The sequence below is a fragment of the Gracilinanus agilis genome, chromosome 2, assembly GCF_016433145.1.
Source record: "Gracilinanus agilis isolate LMUSP501 chromosome 2, AgileGrace, whole genome shotgun sequence".
NCBI lineage: Eukaryota > Metazoa > Chordata > Mammalia > Didelphimorphia > Didelphidae > Gracilinanus > Gracilinanus agilis.
The window spans coordinates 134074310-134090419 of record NC_058131.1 but is presented as its reverse complement, the minus strand read 5'-3'; the positions used below and the strand labels follow the sequence as shown (position 1 = coordinate 134090419).

At 34.1% G+C, this 16110-nt stretch overlaps 1 protein-coding gene across 2 annotated transcripts in view; it reads left to right on the top strand.

Annotated features, from left to right (window-relative positions):
* Positions 1 to 16110, top strand: part of ESF1 (ESF1 nucleolar pre-rRNA processing protein homolog) — a 99792-nt gene that overhangs the window by 56951 nt on the left and 26731 nt on the right. The window contains exons 10-11 of one of the 2 annotated variants that reach the window (XM_044663411.1): positions 7620 to 7744; positions 11402 to 11498. In XM_044663411.1, coding sequence (XP_044519346.1) covers positions 7620 to 7744; positions 11402 to 11498 — 222 coding nt within the window. Of the gene's footprint in view, positions 1 to 7619; positions 7745 to 11401; positions 11591 to 16110 lie in introns of those variants that run through there. The other variant, XM_044663412.1, reaches the window with a different exon arrangement.

The following is a 16110-nucleotide window of genomic DNA, read 5'->3' as shown; positions in this document are numbered from 1 at the left end:
CTATGAACATTATAATTACTCAGCATTTGATTTCTTTTGTTTCTTATTATTTTAATTTATATTAATAATAGTATATATTGTTTTTCTGGTTCTGGTTACTTCATATTGCAGCAGTTACCAATTTTTAGGAATTCTTTGTATGCATTTTCAACAGTAAAATATTTTATAACCTGCTTTGTACTTTTTTATCTTTTAATGAACTTGTGGGAGGCTATGTTTCGAAATCTCTTGGTATAAGGTATAAACATTATTGAAGAGCCTACCTATAAGGATGGCATTATTTATCGATTGAAAGGTGTGAAAGAAAAGAAAAAATAAATTAAAAAATGAATAGAAGTGACAGTGCTGATTGTAGTCAGCAGTGGGATGAAGTTGTCTTTTTCATAGTGGAATCTCATGTGGTAAAGAGAGCAATAATATCACAGGAAGAAGCAAGAGAAAGAAAAGTTAGAATGAATTGGATTTATAGAACATAAATTTGACTTGAGGACTGCACTTTGGATGCGTGAGATCTATAGATCAGGCTATTTTTTCCCACAAAATAACCCTCTCTAACCCTTACAACTAAAAAACAAAATTTATAAATATTCCATATTGTCTTCTCAAGTCTTTATTGAAAGATAACATATTTCAATCAGAAGTGATATTTTTGAAATAAAAAAATTTTTATTTTTTTCATATGGTTGTTTTTTGTATACAACTTCTTGCTATTTAATTATTATTTTCATAATTGGGTTATCCAGTTTTAAAGATTTTCAGTTCCTTAACTTTTGGAGTGTTAATGTTTCTTTTGTGAAGTCGAGTGGTCCTGAGAAGTAAAAATCATTTTTAACTTCAAAAAATCTAATATTCGTATAACTGGAAAGTGATGGTAATTCTTTTTCAAACAGTCAAAATAGTGCTTTAATTCAGATGGACTTATAAAAAAATGTTCCTGAATGTATGCCAAGAAGCTTTTTAAGAACTTTGAATATAAACAGCTGTGTTCCAAAGATACTTAAATGATCTCATGGTGGCAATGAGAACATACCATTTTTAAGTTACCAAAGTGCTATAATAATTATCAAATTTCTAATTCATTTTTCATTCATTGACTATTTCAAATGGCTTTTATTTTATGAATTTGAGGAAAGCAAATATTCCATATTTTAAGGAGACATCTTTGTCATCATCTTATTAAAGTTAATAAAATAATTATTTTATTTACTTTACCTTTAGCATAAGGTGTATTTTGGTTTTGAATTTTGGATCCATTTTGCATCAGATATATTGCATATTATTATACATAATATTATACATAATGCACAGTATTATGCATAATACATAGTATTACATACATACAGACACAAGAGATTAAAGAGAATTTGATACGGTTAAGTTTTTCATGATAGATAATCAAATGATTTTTTTTAAATACTGTGTAGTAGAAGTATGAATTCCTGCTCCCTAATGAGCTTGATGCAATTCAGGGATTTCTACAAAAAGTACATGAATTTGACTTTAAATATTTTGATAATTCCTATCCATTTAAAAATGTCAGTCCATGAACCCCATAGACTTCACTAGACTACCCAAGGCAACTATTACACAGAAAAGTTCAGAAACCCTGTCTAGTTGGAAAGAAAAGACATATGATACATGAAGCCAGTAAAAAATACTTTTCTGCCAGTACAAAATAGTTGAGGACAGACCTTTTACACCAGTAAGATAGGCTATAATATAATATTATGTAGTAAGAACAATAAATGTCACTTCTACACAAAAGAACTGTACATCCCAATAAGTACTATAGTTGGAGGTTGAATTTTAATTGGTTGGGCACACTTAATTCCCCAGAGAGATGATAGGAATGGAAGTTGACCTAAAGATAAGCTCCTTTAAATCAGCGTTGAGTTTATTTGAAACTCTTCAGAGAGTAAGGGATCCAAGAGCATAGTAGAATTCTCATTAGTTTTCAAATGTTTTTCATTTCACTGAGTGAAAGTAGGGAATTTATTATGCAATATACACTTCAAGTTAAATATGCCCACAAATGTAAAAATAAATAATAAAATTTTGGTTGATCAGAATACATGGAAAACAGGCTTTGGTTAATTGAATTGTAGAGTTAACCAGGAAACCACTTTGATCTCTCAGAGGTTGTGGCATTGGATGATTCACATTGTTGTCGAATCATAAGAAGAATGTTGATGTTAATAAGAGTTCAAAAGAGAGCTTTTACAATAATAATGATATTGTAAACACAACTTTGAAAGACTAAGGAATTCTAATCAGGACAGTGACCAACCACAATGTTTTGTTGTTCACTTTGTTGTTGTTACAGCCATGTCCAACTCTTCATAACTTCATTTGGGGTTTTCTTGGCAAGGATGCTGGAGTGATTTGCCTTTTTTTCTCCAGTTCTCTTTAAAGATAGAACTGCAGCAAACAAGGAATTGCTCAAGATAGTAAGTATCTGAGGCCAGATTTGAACTCCAGAAGATAAGTTTTCCTCACTTTAGGCCCACTCTGCCATCTTTAGGCATCACTGTGCCAAAGTAGTTGGGTAGCTCAGTGGATTGAGAGCCAGGCCTAAAGATGGGAAGTCATAATACAAATCTGGCCTCAATCCCATCCTAGCTATATGACCCTAAGCAAGTCACTTAACCTCTGTTGCCTAGCCCTTACCACTCTACCTTGGAACCAATATATAGTATTGATTCTAAGGCAGAAGGTAATGTTTAAAAAAAAAATTGTTGCTGCCTCTATAATATTGTAAGTGGTCTTTTTAGTTTTTCATCTGTTATTTTCCAACTTACCTGGAAATATACTTTGGATTATCTTATTTAGTTGAGTTTGATATGTACTTTTTATGGACAATTTCATTTCTATTTTATGTTTAATATGTTTTGAATCTTTACCTTTTTTCAGATAGATAGATAAAGGAGCAAGAAATAGGGAGGAAAGTATCTTTGAGAGGCAAAGTGGAAAAATATGAAGACTCAGAAACAGAGCCTGGAGAGCAGGTTTTTAAAGAGAATATTATATCTAAATACTTAAGGAGAAAGGGGGTGGATGGTGAGGAACTAATGTATCTAAAAACCGGGTGATCAAGATAGGCTTTTTGTAGGAAATGGCCCTTAAGAAATTTGATGGATCTGAGAATGAGTGCATTCCAAGCATGGGGGCAGCCTGTGCAAAATCATAGAGTTAGAAGATGGAATGTTGGGAAGGTAGAATATCAAATGGACCATTTGGGCTCAACTGTAAAGTGCATGAGTAGGAATAATATGAAATAGCTTTGGAAAGTAGGCTGGAGCTACAGGCAAGAAAGAGCTACTGTAACTCCCTGACTTTTTAAGAATATATCTGTTTGGTAAATATATAGAAGATGTGTGCAAGAGGGAAAAAACTTGAAGCATGTAGTTTTTTTTTGGTTTTTGTTTGTTTGTTTGTTTGTTTGTTTGTTTGTTTTTGCAAAAACCCAGGGAAAGTGTGGTAACTACATGTTTAGAAAGAAGAGGACATATGCAAGAAATATTGTGGATGTAGAATTAACAAGATTTGGCAGCTAATTGACTTTGTATAGTGAATAAACACTAGAAGTGATATTCAATGATGGACCACATTGTGGCCATTTCACAATTAATTGCAAGTTGTAGAAGATATGAGATCTCACTATGCTTTATTGTTTGTTGAGCATTTGATTCAGTAAGGCTCGTTTTTAATAAATAGTGGCTTCCTGAGAGAATTTATTTTTTAATATATACTGAATTATTCCTGTATCTAAGTTTTGTTAGAAGCACCAGTCATTTTCTCAGTTTCTTGGCCTTTGAACACATTCGTTTGTTCTTAGGATCTCCAAGGAATGTTTGCCCTCATAAAATCTGATTAATAAATACAGCTGTTCCAGCTTTAAATGTGATTACTATCTCCAAGGGGGTAGGGAGGGGTGAGAGTTTGGATAGATTTTATTAACTATTTTCCAATCAGAGATGTCTTAAGATATCCAAGATAGAGGCTAAATAATGAACTCCCAAATTTTATTTATAGATATGAATGAAGGAACTTCCTCGTCTTTGATTATCAAGAGGATCAGAGACCACCAATCCATTGGTTAAATGCTAGACTAATCAATAAATTGACATTCTTACCCAGAAATCAGTCTCATATTTTTTAATTGTAACATTATCCACATTTCAAAATCATTCAAGATTCCTTAAAAGCCAGAATAACAAAAATAAACCTGTTCAATGATTCTGATCATAAAGACCAGGAGAGGCATAAAACAGGGAAGTGTATGGTCACTCAAGGTGCTTCCTTTGATGGAGAAATTCCAGCAGAGTCCAGGTTGTATAGGGATTTCTGTTTGTGGATGGCATTGTGCTTACGGTTGTAGGATCATAGAGTTAAGCTAGAAAGGACCTTAGATGTCATCTATTCTAACACCCTTATTTTATAGGTGAAGAACTGAGGCCTAGAGAAAGTGAAGCATCTTGCCTAGGGTAATACTTATAATAACAAGAGGCAAAGTTTGGACTCAGGTCTTCTAATTCCAAGTCTATCACTCTTCTCCCTGAACCATGCAGAATATGGCATCAGCTACTGAAAAGATCCATAGTCATTAATGCTTCTTGCCTTATCATCTAGATTCGATAATTCTAATTGGATCAATAATTATTTGGGCTCAGATTTAAAAAGAGGATAGAGAACATTTCCTTAGATAATTGAAACTTCTTTAATGATTCCTGAGCTTCCCTTAAAAGCAGAGGTCTGTCTTTTTAATGTCAACAGTCCACTTATGTTGCTTTATGGCAGTAAGACCTGAAATGAAATAATTTCTGAAAAATTAAAGATTCATATCCTAAATAGAATTGGAGAGGTGCATGATGGGTATGAGTAGGGTGAAATATATAATGTGGAGTTTGAAAGAAAAACTGAAGTAAAAAACTTCATCAAGGAGATGTATTATAGGAAGATAAGATGGGCTGAGCACAGACTTAAGTGGTATACAGAAGCACCCACTGGTATTCTCATGACACAAGGAGAAAGCAAAAGGCCTTTTAGCACTGTGGATAAAACACCTATAACACATTTGTTGTTGTAAGGCTCAAATGAGATAGTATTTGTAAAATACTAGTAATTTTGTAGTAGTTTGTAAAATGCTACATAAAAGCTTATTCTCTTCCCTTCCTGCCCTTTTCTACATTTCAAATAGCTGATGATATGTAGGAAATAGAATTACCATCCATTATTCTAGTATAAATCTTGTTATATTTGTCAACCACTAATTTGGTTTACTTTGTTTTTGTTTGATTATTCCTATGCCTGTCTCATACTTTTCTCTTTGTTATCTATTGAATCTTACAATTCTACTTCTTCAAGCTACTCTCATTTTCCTCTCCCTTAAACTTTGGCATTCCTGTCTCTCCTCATATTCCTTGAAATAAGATGCTTATGAAAAATGAAATTATATATTCCTTAATAATAAAGTTAAAACTAACAAAGTTATGTTAGAGTGTTTTGATCTATTACCCAAGTTCCCGATATCCCCCTTTTTTGCTACCATTGTCTTCTGCCAAGTTTGACCCTATAACTACCATAACACTACCCTCTAAAAATTACTTCTCAAATTTCTCATGACCCTTTGCTCAATTGGCCCCTGCCCTTACCATATTTTACCTTATGTTATACTTATTTTTGTAGAAATCATCTTCTCCCTCACCTTCACTTTCATGAAACTGTAATCTCTTTGAGCAAATGGATTGCTACTTTTTCTTCTTTAAGCTTATCACAATATTTTTACACATAGTAAGAGTTCAATAAATGCCAAGTTTTTTATATAAAAAAACTAAGACTGAGTTTATGTTACAAAGGTAGGTCTCAAATTCATACCTTATGATTCCAAGTCTCAACCTCTTTCTATCACAGTTCCTACTACACATGACTTAGTAACAATCACAGGCGTGAATCATTTCATTCTTTGTGACAAGGCTTAAAAATCTTCAGATATGGTAAAGTAAAGGGAAAGGAAAGGGAATTTTCTTCAGGGGACGCTCTACATGTCATAGAATAAGTTTATGCTTGTTTAATTTACGGAGACCAGCTTTTTTCTCAGGTATCACTCTAATGATGAGCTCTGATGAGGCCTTTACCCTTTGTCAATATTCTTTTGTTTGTCTACCATGTCAGTGACCCTGGAGTTGGGGTAAATCCTCAAATGTCATAGGGCCTAATGAATAGCATCAAGGCATGAATTGCCTGTACTCATTCCCTGGCAAGTGGTCATCTAGCCTTTGTTGAAAAACCTACCGTAACAGAATCCTAATAGTATTGTTTTTTTAAACCTTCACCCACCATTTTAGATTCAAAATTCATTAATTCCAAGGCAGAAGAGCAGTATAGGCTAGGCAGCTGGAGTTAAGTGACTTGCCCAGGGTCACACAGCTAGGAAGTGTCTGAGGCCAGATTTGAATCCAGAATCAGGCTTCTGTCTTGAAGCCTGGCTCTGTCCACTGAGGCACCTAATACAATTTCCAGACCAATCTATTCCTTTGTTGAAAATTTCTAATGGTTAGGATTTTGCTTCTTATTCTAAAATTCATCTGTGGTATCATTAATTTGGTCATCAGATCTGATTGCAAACCATCTGTGTCTGAATATCCTATACAACTCATCCATGTTCTTCCAAAAACTTGCCACAGAGTCCATCCAGTGTACAGGAGGCATTCCTGAATTATCTCACATTTTAAGGATACCAGTGGAGTACTCTCCTTTAGCCAGCTAGCCTCCTTTGCCCTTTTTTTTTCCCTGTTTTATAGTTCAGATTAACTTTCTTAATTCTTCCTGTTGTTCTGAGTATGTCATTGGTTATATGTTGCAACCTATGCTACCATGCATTTTTCCACTACATTTTGTGTAATAGTTATTTAAATAGCTCTTCAAGGACAATGGTATTTCACATGTCATTGCCACACAGCAATATCAGTAAAATGTTGACATTGGAAAGGTGAAATTCTGCTTTCATAGGAAGCTTAGGGCCCATAAAAGAGCTTTACATTTTCCCAAAACCAATCCAGCCCACACTCTTCCATTTTTCAACCCTGAGCCTAGCTCATCGTCCCTCTTCCATCTTCCCCAGACATACCTACTGTTAGACAAGCTATATAGGATTTATATCCAAATCCATATTAAAGTCTGAATAATAGACATTCTTCATTCATTTGGTCCTTGCTGTGTGAATAGACAAGCCAGATTCCTTTGGATGATTATATTTAGATATAGATAATATATCTTTGAGGAGGCTCTAAGATATTTTATTTTGATGCAATCAGCGCACAATTATCTGCAAACAGGAGCTGCTAGAGGACCTCTTTGTCCATAGGGAATACTGGTTCTCCATCATAGTGGTGAATAACTTTAACAAATACACTTCTCACCTGTCTGAGATGGATAGGATACCTTCGGGGGAAAGTCTATAAGGCAACATATTGTCAAAATTCTGCCCATTTGATCCATCTCACTTAAACTTAAGTCCCCTTCCATGTGACAGACTATCAAAAATTTGATGGTTTTTTACATGTTTACAGCATGATGATAACATAAACATAAATTATTTTACTCTTTGTATTTTTCTATAGGTCTTAAAGAAAGTGCTGAAGAGATGGTCAAAAACAAGTTGGAAGGAAAAGATAAACTAACTCCTTGGGAACAATTTTTAGAGAAGAAGAAAGAAAAAAAAAAGTTGAAAAAAAAGCAGAAGGTGGTGTATATATATTATAACTTGATTCCATGTTTAAAAATATTTCTTTAAATGCAAGAGATTTTGAACACTCAATGCTTTGCAAAATTATAAAGCACTTTATGATTTAAGCATAATGCCTAAATGCCTTTTTCACAAGTAAAAATATTGACAAAATAAAGCTAGCCAGTAGTACAGTATTCACTCTAGGTATACTGGTTTTTGGAGTCAACAGTCAAAGTAAACATTACTGTAAATGTGTAATTTACCAAATAAAAGCAGACTCCAACTTATAATAGTTCAACTTTTAGTGTTTTACTTACTGTATTCAACTAGTTATATCTCATCATAGTAGCAGCACTGGCAGAATGGCAGCAGCAGCATTCTGCATAAAATGTCTTTTCCTCTTCCTCAGTGCCCAGCTTCATTCTGACCCTACAACTCATCATCTCCTTAGCTTGCACAGTTGCTTGTCCAGAGAGTCCTCTATTATTGGCCCAAGCCACTAGTACAACCATAGAAGGATAGGGGTCAAAAATAACAAGGATGGAGTGGGGGGAGTGGAATGTTCTCTGACTTAAAATAATAAGCCTAACTTCACTAGTTTTTAGCATATTGGCACTATGGTCATTATAAAAGAATAATTTCAGGGATTATTTTAGCACTAGTCATGCCTTAAATAAGTACTTTTCCCCCAAAAGCAATTATTTTGAATTGTAATATTCATTTTTATTTAGAAATTCAAGTGTATATGGATGGGGAAAGAAGAAACCAATCTTGCTTCAAAATTTCATTTTATATGGAAACAAAACAGGGCTATATTCTAAGTCTTTGTAACTCATTGTTGTAAAACAGTATGCCCTATTTATGGCTTCAGTGTGAGTCAGATGAGATTAAACATGGCTCAAAAATCTCCCACCATCAACAAATTGGATTAGAGAGAGAAGGCATGATAAAACAGCAGTTTTTATTCTCCATCCAGACAGGGTGGCAGTTTGTCCTAGTGACAGTCTGCTGGCATGACAGGTGCCCTAAATGGCAAATGCATGGCAAGTTGCTTTAATAGCAAAATACAAGGCCTGGGTGTAAGGGCAGAATTATTATAGTAATCCTGATGCAAGATTCCTCCTCCCCTTCTCATCCACCCCCTTCTTGTTAGGAGTGAGGCTAAGGCATTACAGTCTTTGAGTGTGTGATTTAGGTTTCAGTTATGTGCCCCTCAACAAAATTTTCATCCCCTCACCATTCCCATAAGATAAGAAACTGAACTGTGTCATTTGTCCTTAAAAGTTAGAAGTGAAAATGTATTTTCTCAGACTGGCTTATCAAAATGTTCTTTGTGAATTTAACATATTATTGCCCACCTGACTTTAATTGAAACAACCCAGAGGCTTTCTCTAGGAAAGCCGCAGCATCTATTTCACTCTCCTCCCTCTCAGCTGGGGTGCCAACTGGGTGCCTCTACCCCAGGAATATTGGGATTACAAGCCGCATGTCATTACTGTTAGAATTACATGCTTCTGTCTCACACAAGTGGAAAGGTATTTAATTTTTATGCCTGTGGGATGTCCCTTTTTCATTTAGCTGCCATTCAGTCAAGTTTTTGAGGTTTTTTGATGCTGTGAAATAGTAATATGGTGATATATAAGTGACAAAAATAGCAACACAAATTAACTGATGGCAAATATAAATATGTTTTTATAACATTAGTTTTGGAAGTATAACTGTAGTAATTGAGAATATAGAAAACTCAAAAAAAGAGAAAGACTTTATACTTTGACACTCATCAATGCCCAACAACTGCTTACTACAGAGAAATTTATAATGAAAAAAAAGAAAAAAGGATAACAAAACAAATCTGGCTAGATGCTTTATTTGAAAACTATTAAGCCATCCTGAATATTTTCATAAATCTCTTCAAAGATGTTTTTTAAAAATCTACTACCTAAAGTTTTTTTCTGGATTCCTGGATGTTGATAACAATACTTATTCACTCTCTAATTTACTATAGGGTGAAAATATGGCAATCAGAAGTAAGAATTTCATACAGTAAATGATAGTTATCTTAGTACTTCTGTCTGTGTTTTGTTGTTTGGTTTCATTGATTCACAGTTTAGAAAATTGTACAGCATACTAGTATATCATTTGCTTGATTAAATATGGTGCTTTTCATCTTTTTCATTAAAAATTGATATTTGTCCCTAATCAATATGTGTTTCAGTGTGATTGCAGAGAGTGGCCATGACTAAGCCTAATATCAGCATATACCCCAAATGTTTTTTTTTTTAAAACAACAGCAAAGAGAAGAAAGGAAAGAAATTCTTACTAGGAAAAAGAGCAGCCAAAAAATTATTCAACAAAAAAAATTTTTAAAGCTCCAGCACAATGAATAAATATTATAGTTAAAGAAAAGTAATCATGGGAGGGAAAGAATGATAACAATAGTTTGATATTCTCCCCCCATCAAATCTAGATCTATAAGAATCTTCAAAGTGATTAATAAGATTATAGAAGTAAAGATGGAGTAAAATCAATAAAGAACAAAGATGAACTTCTGATTTAAACATATTTGGGGAACTGTAGCTATAAATGTTTAATAATATGGTGGTTTCCTTGAAGAGAACTATAGAGAAGACAGAAACTTCAGGGATGAGAAAATGAAAAAATTAAACAACACAAGTAGATGCAATTTAAATTCCTTATAAGTGAAATGCCTAAAAGACAGAGTTTAATACAGGAATCTAAAAATTATTGGTCTTCCAGAAAAATAGGAAGAAATAGCATCAGCAGAATATTTTTCAGGAAATCACTCAAGAAAATTTTCCTGACAAATTTTAAATCAGTAGAATATATTTAGAGATGAATTCCAAATCTAACTCTCCCAGAAACATATATATCATATTCAGCATCAATCAATACATTTTTAAGAGCATATCAGCCATGTGCCTGATACTGTGTTAAATGACAGAATCCACAATAAACATCCTGAAAGGAAACAGTCACATCTCAGCAAGTATCTATCTGAATCACACAGAATTTCTCATTTCTTACAATACATAAAAACCCATTCCAAGTCAGACTAGTATCAGCAGAAGCACAAACATAAGGATATAAAGAATGAAATAATGAAAAAATAATTGCTTACTCTTAATCATTTACATGCCATTCTATATACCTATGACTTTAAGAAGATAAGCTACTTAAGGGCAGGGACTGTTTTTCATTTATGTCCTTCTATCACCAGCATTTAGTACACAATGTGCATAAAAACATTTTATGGATTGTCTCATTACCACAGGAGAGTATAGCAAATTAAAATGGATTTATGATCTTCTAAATTTGCATGTTATCTCTAGCAATCATCCAGAGTGACTCTTGTTCATGTCCTCCCATGGCTGGTTTTCCTGGAAACTACATCTACCTTAAGTTAGCCAAAGATCTTATTCACTTTTCTGGCCTCCCCGTTATGCTTTTTTGAATACATATACTTTGACATATTTTAATCTAATTTTATTTTCACTTTTTAAAATCTGTCTAGTTAATGTTAAAACTCAAAGTCATTTTTATTTTAAATAAGAAAACAGTGGAAAATTTAGTTCCTTTGCTTTATGTTTATAGAAACAAGCAGGATCACTATTTTTCTATGCATTATGTCATCTCATGCACTGTGTTCATGTTCAGCTTCAATCTGTTACTGAAGAAGAGACCAGTGAAGATGAGCTTCCATCTGATGTTGACTTGAATGATCCTTATTTTGCTGAAGAAGTTGGAAAAATAGGTAAGTCAGTGTTTATATTTTTCCACTGAATTAAGAATTAGGTCAAAACAGGGAAAAAAATTTTGGTACAGTTTTCAGAAGAGTAATAGAGGGGGCAGCTAGGTGGCTTGGTGGATTGAGAGCCAGGCTCAGAGACAGGAGGTCATAGGTTCACATTTGACCTCAGATACTTCCTAGCTGTGTGACTCTGGGCACATTACTTAACCCCCATTGCCTAGCCCTTATCACTCTTCTGCCTTAGAACCAATACACAATATTGATTCTAAGATGGAAGGTAAGGGTTTAAAAAGAAAACAAAGAAGAGCATTAGATTTCTAGTAGCACCTTCATTATCTCAAAGAGATTTCTATCATTTCTGAGATATAAATTAACCTGATTGGGATATTATAGTTTGTTACTTTGCACACATATCAGAACTAGCATGGCAAGCCTGATGGAAAGAATTCCAAAAATGGAATCCAAAGTTGCGTCTCAAGTCTCTACTACAACACATTTTGCTTTGGGCAAGTCACTTAAAATTCACTGAGCTTCCATTTCCACACCTTAAAAAAGGGAATATTTGCCCTTTCTACTTCAAAGAGTTGTCAGGAAAATACTACACAAAACTTACAGTTAAATGTATACTATTATTATATACACTGTAGACTAATCAATATCTTTTCTAAGTAAGGCTACTATTCACAAGGTTAATTTAATTATTTACAAAGGAGCACTGTGGTCACAAGGAGTATGGAATTTGGTATCTGTGAATGTCAGTGACCTGAAGCCTTACTTTCCTTATTTGTAAAATAAAGTAATTGAATTAGATAACCTCTAAGGTCCCTTCCATACTAAATGTCTGATTCTATGATCCTAGACTAGAGTCAGGACCAAAAAAGATCTTGCAGTCTGAAACAGTGAACAGTGAAAGATTAAATTCAAACTCTTACAAAGTCCAATGTGAGTCAGCAGTTTAATGGGGAGGGTCTCTCAGTATCTGAATGATGGCTGGGCTTAGAATCCGAACCTAGCACAGCAGATGTGGCATTGGGAGGGGGGTGAGGGGGAGTGGCGCAGGAGGGGGTTGGTGTGGCTTGCTCTTGGCTTGCTCTTCACTCTATAGTCTTGCTGAACATGCTCCCCTATCACCACAGTGCCCTTGATGTTCTCTGCCTACCTTTTAGGTCTTTCTTTTCTTGAAAGTTGTTTCTCTCTGTCTCCTTATTGGTTCATTCACTCTTGTATTAGTTTTATGGCATTATTTTAATATTGGTTGGAGGGGATACTCATGGTGATATTGAGCTTCTCTGCTTTACTCCCCCATCTTGGCTTCGTCCACGGATATCAATATATATAGAAATGTTGGTGATTTATGTGGGGTTTTGTATCCTAAGCTTTGCTAAAGTTTTTAATTTTTTCCACTAGCTTTTTAGTTGATTTTCTAGGATTCTTTTAAGTATGCCATCATATCATTTTAAAATCTTGAATCTACAAAGAGTGATAGTTTAGTTTCCTCATTGCCTACTGTAATCCTTTCAATTTCTTTTTCTTCTCTAATTACTACTGCTAGAGTTTCTAGTACAATATTGTATAATAGAGGTGATATTGGGCATCCTTGTTTCACTCCTGATCTTATTGGGAAGGCCATTGCTCCAGCATGCTGAATAGAACTTCTCTGTTACCCCTCTCCACTGCGCCGCAGAACAATTTTCACATATCCCACCCTTTTGCCCAGTAGCCCAATGAGAGCATTTCTTCCCTTCATCCACTTTCTGGGGTAATGCAGGATACTCACAGGCAGCTTGAAGATACAATTTGGGCTCGCAATCTCTAAAAGGTTCATCAACACTGTTATATAGTGTTGGGTTTTTTTAGGTATCCTTCTATTTCTATTTCATTCTTAAATTTGATCTTAAATAATTAAGCAAAATAACTCCTAATAATTGCTTTAATTTCATCTTCATTGGTGGTATATTCACCCTTTTCATCTTTAATGCTAATGATTTGGTTTTCTCTTTTTTTTTTTTTTAAAGTAACCAGTGGTTTATAAATTTTGTTAATTTTTAAATAAAACCAACTCCTAGATTTACTTATTAAGACAATGGTTTTCTTACAATCTAATTTATTGATCTTACCTTTAATTTTTAGGAGTTCTCATTTAGTGTTTGATTGAGGATTTTTAATTTGATCTTTTTCTAATTTTTTAAAATTGCATTCTTAATACTTTGATCTTTTCTTTCTCTATTTTACTAATATAAGCATTTAGAGATAGAAATTTTCTTCTAATTACTACTTTTATTGCAACCCATAGGTTTTTGGTATATTGTCTCATTATTATCGTTCTCTTCAGTGAAATTATTTATTATTTCAATAATTTGTTTTTTAACCCACTCAATTCTTCAAGATTAAGTTAGTCTCCAATTATTTTTTATTTTTTGTTTCCATGATCCCTTACTATAGACAATTTTTATTGTTATAGTGGGAAAGGGTTGTATTTTATATTTCTGCTTTTTAAAGTGTAATTATGATATTTAATTATAATATTTTCACAACCTAATATATGGTCATATTTTTAAGGTGCCACATACTACTGAGAAAGTATACTCTTTTCTGTTCCTAATCCATTCTCTCTGAATAGCTTTCATATTTAACTTATGTGAGATCATATTCATCTACTTGAATTCTTATTTTTTTTGTTAGATTTATCTGATTCTGAGATAGGGAGATGTAAGTACCCCACTCTTATTGTTTTGTTACCTATTTCCATCTGTAACTCATTCAATTTTTCCTGTAAAAATTTAGATGTTATAACATTTGGTGCATATACATTTAAAATTGTTAATGGTTTGTTGTATATGGTATCTTTTACTATAATTTAGTTTCCCTGTTTTATATCTTGATTATATCTATTTTAACTTTAAGTTTGTCAGAGGTCATAATTGCTACTCCTGCTTTCTTTGTATCAGTTTAAAAAATAGTATATTCTGCTCCACTTTTTATTTTTACTCAAAAAGTGTCTCACATTTTTAAGTATGTTTCTTCTAAATAGCATATCGTCAGATTTTGATCCATATCTTCCACAATATGGTTTTTTGATCCCTCCTGCTCTCTGTTTTCATCTTATGAGTGAATTCATCCCATTTCCATTCAATGGCATAATTACTAGTTGTCAATTTCTCTCCATTCTGTTTTTCCTCACAGTTTGTCCTCTTTCTTTTTGCTGTATCCCTCCTCAGATTTCCAATTTCTTATCTTCAATTCTCATACCTTTTTAGAACTCTTCCCTTATCATCTCCCTTAGTCTTCCTTGTTTCAAATTGGCCCACTTTTCTAAGCATCTCTCTTGTTTTCTCCCTTATTATTACTTCCTATTCTATCTGTCTTTCCTAAAGCCTCTACCTTCTTCCCCATGTTGCCCTTCTTTTTCTTTTATCTGGGTTCTAAAAAATCCTCCCTTAGCTTAATCCTAAGAGTACCTCCCTTTTCACCTCACCTTACCCCTCTATTTCCTGATATGTAGTCTCTTCTCTATATACTTCCCTCTTCTTATTCCTTTGACCTCCTTTCTCCTAATCTACTTTTTTTTTCTTAGTTCCTCAGTCCCTTAAAGGGCTTTTTCTTTGTTTTCCTAGTCCAGTTTCTCCTTTATCTCAGTCCCCTTCCCTTCCTCTATACTTTATGAAGATATTTACCTTTCTAATTATACATATTGTCCTCTCTTTTTCTCATATCTGATGAGACCATGGTTCTAGTACTACCACTCCTTTACCTCCTCTCTTTTCCTTAACAGTTCCTCTACTCATTCCTTCATCATATGAGCTAGCTATTCCACACTACTTCCTCCTGATATATTCCACCACCATGTTGACTCATTCCATTGCATTCACCTTGAACTCAAGTTTCATATCCCTTCAAAATATCTAGGTAATGATGCCATTCCCAGGAGTCCTAGATAGCATTTTCCCACACAAGAATCAAACACTTTGACCTCTTGCATCACTTACTATTAGCCTTTCATCTTACTTTTATATGTTTCTTATTGATCAGATTTTCTACTTAGTTCTGGGTTTTTCCCCAGGAATAGTTAAAATTTTTTAAATGTCCATTTTTTTACCTTTTATGTTCAAAGATGGCTTAGTAGTAGCAAAAGCTACAATCACTCTGATAATCCTTCCAAACCAAACTTTTAAAAGCCCCTCAGAATGACAGGAGTCAAAAACTCCTAGCAGCAATATGGAGTGAATGGCTTCTCCCATTGGGCATGACTTGAGAGGTAGAGAGAGAATCTATTTTTCACAGGATAAGGAGGAACCAGAAGCAAAACTACACCCAGAGGAATGCTGGCAGACCACCACCATGACCACCCCACCTCACCTATTGGATCAGGTTCCTAGCTTGGGCATAGGCCAAATTTGAGATCCTGAGACACTGCCTACACCAACAACAGAGTACCCCAGACCCATCCCTTGAAGTCCCAAACACTGGAACCAACCCACAGTGAGGTCCAGAAGTCCATAGCCAGCACTGCTGTAGTGAAGACTGTAGTGAAGACCTACCCCAAAGGCAAAACAGCTCCAAGAGCTGAGACCTGAAACCAGCAGCAGAGGAGACAGAATCAGCAGTTTTCAAAACT